Here is an 8,052-nt window from a genome sequence, read left to right as displayed (position 1 = left end):
GACAAGACGAGGCCTGCCACGACGTCCAGTGCGACCCCCGTTTCCCACAAATTCTCCAGCTCCAGCCATCAGTATTCTAGAAGGGACAACACAAACATCATCACTCAAGGAACTATTTAGTATAAGGATAGCAAGGCTAACAGGTAATCACAGTGGCCGGCTGTGATTAGCTGATCACGTTACTTTCCGTGTCCTATACACTTCCCTTTATGAGTCTATTTGTGTTGGTTCTACTTAAGCAGTTAGCCAATTCAACAATCAATTATTCATATCCCTGCCGTTCACGTATCCTTTCTTTCTCATTAACATATATCATTTAATTATACACTTTACCTTTACTCATCTTGCTTGAGCGACACATGGCATTCTTGAACTGGCATCTTCTTTCCTTTCTTACTTAAATCCCATTCTCTGTTCGAGTCTAAGCATGTAGGATGCTTAAATCTCTCGAACTTTGCTCTGATACCAACTTGTAAGGCCCCGAACCCGGTGACCCTACTTTAGCGTCAGATTTACTCATAAACACAGTTCTTCAAATCAGAGTTTATTAAAACTTTTCGCGGAATATAAAACATCAATCATTTGTTACAAAACATTAAATCTTTTCTTTGATACCATAACACAAAACTTTATATTTAAAACATCTTTACATCTTTCTTCAGATGCCAGCCGTTCAATCCATGCCGTGTGTCATCCTCATGCTAACTCTATATTCAGCTCACCTGCGTGCATACTAAAAGTCAGCTACGCTGAGTGAGTTCTAGTTAATCAAGCAACTTATCATACAACCACTTCATACAATATATACGTATCCGAAGACACATAGTCCACTGTCTAACATGCCACTGTTTAACCACTTAATTACCCCTATAGCTTAGCCTCTTAATTACCCCTACAGCTTAGCCACTTATGCCACTATATGCCACTTGATGCCACCTTAATAACGAAGTCACGTATATGCTTACCCTACCACGTACTATCGTCATGCCACTAACACTCTTACTAGACTCTTCCACTTCTATCACACTCTACCACTACTTGTCAACAGCACTCTTTATACCAATACAATATTTACATAATAAGCAAGTCGCATCATAGAATACATACACACTAACAACCACTTGACAATCACTCTCCTTGACGATACGTGCAATATCCGAAGACCGTTCACGTACCGACAAGCATTTCATAATAGTTACTTGTATAACATCTATACACTTACCACTTAAGGTAAGTGTATTCACACTTTCGCACCTAACCTGCTTAACTTACCACTTAGCCTCTTATTTACACCTACCACCTTGCCACTTTGCCACTTTAATAACGTATAACGTTATGCCACTTTGCCACTTAATAACGTAAAGCGTTATGCCACTTTGCCACTTTAATAACGTAAAACGTTATGCCACTTTGCCACTTTAATAACGTAGAACGTTATGCCACTTTGCCACTTAATAACGAAAAACGTTATGCCACTTTGCCACTTTAATAACGTAAAACGTTATGCCACTTTGCCACTTTAATAACGTATAACGTTATGCCACTTTGCCACTTTAATAACGTAAAACGTTATGCCACTTTGCCACTTTAATAACGAAGGCACGTATAGGCTTACCCTACCACGTACTATCGTTATGCCACTAACACTCTTACTAGACTCTTGCCACTTCTAACACGTCCTACCTTTACTTGTCTACAACACACTTCATATCATTTACATAATAAGCATGTCACATCAACAATCATACACACATAATAACGATGGCACGTACAGGCTTTCCCTATCACGCGCTCACGTTATGCCACTAACACCCTTGCTAGACTCTTGCCACTTTTAACACACTCTACCTCTACCTGCCTATATCACACTTCATATCAGTTCGGTATTTACGTAATAAACCAGTCACATCATAACATTCGTACACACTATCAACCACTTGGAATTTACTATCCTTGGCGGTACGTGCAATATCCGAAGATCGTTCACGTACCGACAAGCATTATAAAATATATACCTCGTATAACATCTATAGCATACACTTACCACTTAAGGTAAGTGTATTCACACTTCACATCGAGTATGCACACAGCCCCGAAAACATAACAAGGAATGGGGCTAGAAACTCACCTGGACTCTGCTTCTTCCTCTGATATCTGTAAATCCCTTCTTTAACTGAGCTCGGCTGACTGTACAAGTTACACGTATCAATACTCGCCTGATCTAATCTGGTGGTCTAGTATTAGCTTACTTTTACTCATCGTTTTTAATTTATTTTCTAATCGAACTTGGCTTTAGGCGAAGTTGTCATCAGGCGAACTTAGCTCTAGGCGAAGTTGTCATCAGGCGAACTTGGCCTCAGGCGAAGTTGTCATCAGGCGAACTTGGCCTCAGGCGAACTTGGCCGTAAGCGAAGTTATCAATTAGGCGAACTTAACTTTACAGCGAAGTTGCCATCAGGCGAACTTAGCTTGCAGGCGAAGTTCATCAGGCGAACTTAGCTTGCAGGCGAAGTTCATCGCTTTGAAGGCGAAGTTGCCCAGATGAAGGCGAAGTTGCCCAGACAGCCGCTGTTTTAGTTTCTGATCGGCATTTCGAGCGATTTTAACACCCTTGCTATGGTTCAGTATCACCCACTACGCTTCCCGACCATTTTCGGTCGTTTATACACTAAAAAGCTTGGATCTTTAAACTTCAAAAATCAAGAACCATACCTTTTTGGGCTTGTTGGGATCTCGTTTACTTGCTTAATCACAACCAACCGCTCTTTCTCTCTCGGACCTCGCTCTCCCTCTCCTCGGCTGCCGCCGGCGGTTGTAGGTGGTGTGTGTGTTTTGGAGTGTTTTTAGGAAAATGATGGGAAATGAAGATATTTTGGGGTTTTAGGGGATATTTATATCCCTTAAATCCCATTCTCATTTAACCCGTCTCCATTAATCCAACACTAGCCCGACTCATACCAACTCCTACTCTATTATTTATTTCCTGACAACCCGAGTAAACTTTCACTCTATTAGTAAGTAATATAATTAATATCACTTTGAAATTTCGGGATGTTACAATTTTTCTAAAGAGAAAACTAAAATCACCGTTGCCGGGGATCGAACCCGGGTCACCCGTGTGACAGGCGGGAATACTTACCACTATACTACAACGACTTGAATGTTTTTTAGCCTATTAACAATGAAAATTAGGTGTGTAAATATTAGTACGTGGCTTTATATCCCACCACATCGTGCAGGTGTGAACACTAGTTATAAATACAATTAGTGTTTTTGCTTCTCAGTGTTATTTGGCTCTAGACCTCTAGTATGATACTATCATATGGGCCGTTGACTCGTTGTTCGGATATCTTGGGGTTCAATTGGAAACGGTAGTGTATATTATATATTTAAAATAACGGCAAGTTTCAGTTTAATTATTACGCCTGTGTTTAGAAAATTGATATTTACCTGTTTATGGACGATGACATTCAAGTTTCAATGGTAAAATCTTGGTTAATCTAGGTACGTGATTACCAAAACTAGCATGTTTATGAAACATTTTATATGTTTAGTTAAAAGGAGCGTGCTAATATATAACTAGCTCGTGCCCCCCTCCCCTCCGTTTTTTAAAAAGGAAAGAAGTATATAGTAACTAGCTCGTGCCACCCTCCCCTCAAATTACTAGCACCAATATCATATCCACTAAATTTGGAGTAACATATTGTGTCATATCCGGGACACACTTCAAAGCATGTCCCGCTCCTCCGAATGTGATTTAAACCTCTAGTAACGCTTTGAAGATGTTTTTGTAGGTTTTATGATAATATTTGTTGTCCTACATCTCTTGGAACACAATTTTGATGTAGGATTTAGGGTTTTATTTTTGTTTTGTAATTATGAACGATGGCATATAATATGGGAGCCTAGGATCATGTTGAGCACCCTAAAGCCTAAGGTGTTACATAAACATCCATTAAGAACTCATCGTCCTTATAATTAAGGTTTTCTTCACTATTTTCAAAACCGCAACAAATGTATGGATACTATATCGTAAGTTGTAATACCTCCTCCAGACTACCACAACCATGGTATTAATTTTGAAACATAACGTTCTACTGATGTTTTATGGTTATTTATTGTTAACACTGTTTCGAATATTTTTGAAACAACCTTAACAATTCCTTACTTTTTTATGTTTGATTTTAATTCTTTAAGTTACTGAGTGATTAATATAAAGTATTCATATCATACAAATGGTGTATAATTAAATATTATAAAATATTTAATTAATTTATAAACATATCACATTAAAAACCGAGATCGTGTACTCATGTAGCAAACATTACTTTTTGTAGGTCTACAATCATCTCACCTAGTGTAATGTCAAATCCCAGCAACCACCAAGTATATTTTTCTTCTTTAAGCAGGTTTCAAATCTTAATTTGTTATTTACATACTTATTTTTTTAAGTTACGTTTTGATTTTAGTTTTTATTTTTTTGAACAGCTTCATTTTTTTCTTCATATTTTTCACCGTATGTCTCAAGCTAGACTATAACTTACAATCATATATTTGATTGTAACTTGTAAGGTATATAGCGACAGTGCATATTTGTCATTAGACTAAGTTAGTGATCGATTGTGTTCGGATTATAGCTTCGGCTTATATTTCCGCTTAAACTTCAAGATGTATTCTGAAAATTTTTCACTTTTGATATAAAAAAAGGTAATCATTTACTTTTACAAGTCCTAGTCAATTATTATTTTGAATTTACATATATCATATATGTCCTTAATGCTTGCTTGGTGACGCATGTTTTATGGATTTGAAAAAACGTTATTTCCAATTTATAAAACTAAACATTTTTGAATTATAAAAGGATGTCAGTTTTTCTACTTCAAAATCACTAATTTAAGACAGGACAGGTTTCTAAAAATATTTCTATATTAAGTTGTCCGATAAAACTAAATAAAAAAAAATATTCAAGAAAATAAAAAGAAAGATGGTGAACACCTCAATGAAAGTAAAATTAAGTAGTAATCTATAACCATTTGTACTAACCAAAATCTGAAGTTAACTTATATTAGACACGATGACATAAGAAAAAGGTAGACCACACCACCAGACCACGCTGGTCCAAGTGCCCGAACCCTACCTCTCCCAGGAAGCACCCTTCTACGGGTCTACTAGACGGTGACAACTATTACTACTTCTGGCCCCTATATTGCACCACACTTTCTTGTGTGACATATTACGCTACCGAACCCTAACTATCATATCAACTAGTGCGTACTTCTCCAATCGTGTGCATCTTCATTGTTGAACCCGACACGCACCCATCTCTCGGTGGTTCGAACCACACCGGCAAGTACTCCGATGATGGACTACAAAACCTCATCCTTTCAAAGTTCCTCACAAGCTCATCCTTTCCCTATCAATAAATTATATTATAAGCACAATTATTTGACCATATATACCTATCAACTTGTGTAACAAAGTCGCAAGTAAAGAGTCACTCTATCCCCCCCAACACACACCACCAAGATAAGAAGGGAGGCATGGTGGTGGGGCGTGGGGCGATGGATATTTGTCGCCTACCATTGTTTGGAAATATTATTATTTTATGGGTAGAAGTTTTTAAGTTTTCTCTCTCTATATGTATATTAGGCTACAATATCATAACACCTTTAAAACAAAAATTCCTCCTTTATATGTTAAAAATCACCCCTAATTTGTAGCCCCACATATCAAAAATTGCCCCCAATTTTTAGCCCCTACTACATTTGGTCTAACTAAACACATGATACATTACTATATTGATTTATTCAATACAATAAATATTATACGTTCTTTTAAAAGGTGAAACCAAATGTAACTAAAAAGTCCATTTAATATCCATTTTATTGAAATGGATAATAAAATGGATAAAGTACCTGGATTCTGGCACGAGTGACGTCAGCAATCTTTTCACTTCGAAACAACCTCCAATGTTTTCCAGTAACACATGTATGAAACCTCCAAGCTGCTTCCGAGGTTGTAAAGTTCACAAACGCATATCCAGCATTCAAACGGTTCCTACACCAACATTTATACTTATGTCTGTGTTTTATTCTTCTGAAGGTGGGAGAAAAGATAAAACTAAAATAAACCGGATTTTTAATCCAAACTTAAGATTTAAGTTTGAAACTCATTTTATTAACTTCTTTTAGTTAACCCGAAAAAATGGGATAGATCTACGATAAATGTTATTCAGTTAGAGCTGCTTTTGCTAAAACCCGCGCGGTTTCTTGAAAACTCGCTTCGGATATGAAACTTTGAGTATTCATAGATGCTCTTGTTATTCCCAATAAGACGGCTTGGTAACAGATCGCTTCACTAGAGGCCCCGAAAACAAAGAGAAGATGTGTACAAACGAGATATGCAGCAACAAGAAGAAGGAAAAGGATTGCATAGAGTAACCGAACATTTGTCAGATGTGTCGATATCAATGGTGGCTCATTATTTCGATGAATCATTTAACTTATAGCATTATAACAAAATATCAAAATGTACAAACAATATCAATATAACCATGATTCACTAAATATTACTTACTTGAAATCAACCGGAAGGTACACAAAATCAAAAACCATGTGAAACTTTTTTCCATCCTTCTCATTCTCAAGCTTACAATGTTCCTCCAAAAACTCCACCAACAAAGCCCTACTGTTATAAATTTTACATACAAAACATATTATATAAGAAACATATAACATCACACCATAGGTTATTCCAACACCGTATAGGTTATTTGGGCATCAGGCGCGTAGCTTATACAGTTCATACAGGGGATATCCGAGCCAAATGCGGAAGTTTGTTATTATGTGTCAGAAAGTTGTTAATTGTTAGACATTGAGTTTGAGGCTTATTGGTGTTTTTAAAAGTTTGAGGCTTATTGGTGTTTTTAAAAGTCAATAGATTAAAACGTGAAATCTTTTTTATTTTAACTTTTTGAAAGGATTAGAATGAAAGGATTAAAATAACAGTATTTCAAAATAATTTTTTTGAAAAAAAAAACAACAAACAAATAAGAATTTTTTAAACTCAATCCCAAAAATGTCACGTCCACTCCGTGCATTAGTAGTCATGTGAAGGCTATACAACTCATATAGCCCTTACGACTCGTATAGCTCCTAGTTGCTAACACACTGGAGGGGTGGTGCTTGAATATGACGACCTAATATTACTATTACTAGATAGTGAAGACAACAAGAAGAATATGATATTATATATTAATATTACGTACGTGTAGTTATTGGGTATGTTTCTAATCATAACAGAAGTGCAATGTTCATCTTGACTAAGTGGAATGACTTCTCGAATCTTTCTGCCGCCGCATAAACTGATCCTTGGACCTCTAGAAACTGGTGTTAGTGAACAACGAACAGCTTTATTAGCGGTGGTTGCTGGCGGTGGTGGACGTCTAATGGGACGGCGGAAATGGTGGAATCTGGATGGGTAAAAGGGTGGTGCGTGAGGGTTTAATGGACGAGGGTTGTAGTGATCCATTAGTGTTTTCCGGTGATGATATTGTGACGAAGAGATGAAGAGGTTTGAGTTGAAGGTGGGAGACGAGTAGACTATGATGGTGGCGCTTGGGTGACGTAGAGAGGTGGAGTAATGATAGATTTCACTTTGCATTAAATGCTGAGATTTTAAAGATGTTGAATTATTATCCTTTATTGGGCAATGTGGTATTTTACCGACGTGAAAAGATCACCTAAAGTTTTGGATTACATATGGCATGTAAATTAACTAATTAAGAGATACTATATATAATAATAACATATATAGGAGGTGAAAGTGGTAAGGAAAAACTAGGGATCTCAATCATGTTGATGATTGGGTTGACTGGTTAATGTGTTTTGGGTTGATGGGTTAGCGTGTTGAGATTCTTCAACCATAGTCTAATTCATATTTTTATTCGTGTTGTTATGTTTTAAATTATACTATTTTATATTCATATATGAATATGAGTTATATGTATTGACTTGGTATAAATTAAACAATTAATTATTCTTATCCACATAA

The 8,052-nt window shown here is 36.6% G+C and overlaps 1 protein-coding gene and 1 non-coding gene across 2 annotated transcripts; both read right to left on the bottom strand.

Moving 5' to 3' along the window:
• Positions 1 to 3,084: 3,084 nt before the first annotated feature.
• Positions 3,085 to 3,156, bottom strand: TRNAD-GUC (transfer RNA aspartic acid (anticodon GUC)). The gene has a single exon. It is a non-coding gene; the product is annotated as a tRNA-Asp (tRNA).
• A 2,104-nt stretch (positions 3,157 to 5,260) lies between these two features.
• LOC143632938 (protein MEI2-like 6) lies at positions 5,261 to 6,687 on the bottom strand (the record flags this gene model as incomplete). Its single annotated transcript, XM_077101345.1, has 3 exons — positions 5,261 to 5,413; positions 5,916 to 6,057; positions 6,577 to 6,687. Coding segments are annotated over 3 exons (406 nt in total), but the record flags the coding sequence as incomplete, so codon positions are not given.
• Positions 6,688 to 8,052: the final 1,365 nt, after the last annotated feature.

This window comes from Bidens hawaiensis, unplaced genomic scaffold (genome assembly GCF_021521415.1).
Source record: "Bidens hawaiensis isolate Kalapana, Puna unplaced genomic scaffold, B.hawaiensis_p1.1 tig00006555_1, whole genome shotgun sequence".
Classification (NCBI taxonomy): domain Eukaryota; kingdom Viridiplantae; phylum Streptophyta; class Magnoliopsida; order Asterales; family Asteraceae; genus Bidens; species Bidens hawaiensis.
Note: the sequence above shows the minus strand (reverse complement) of the source record. Positions and strands in the feature narration are given on the sequence as shown.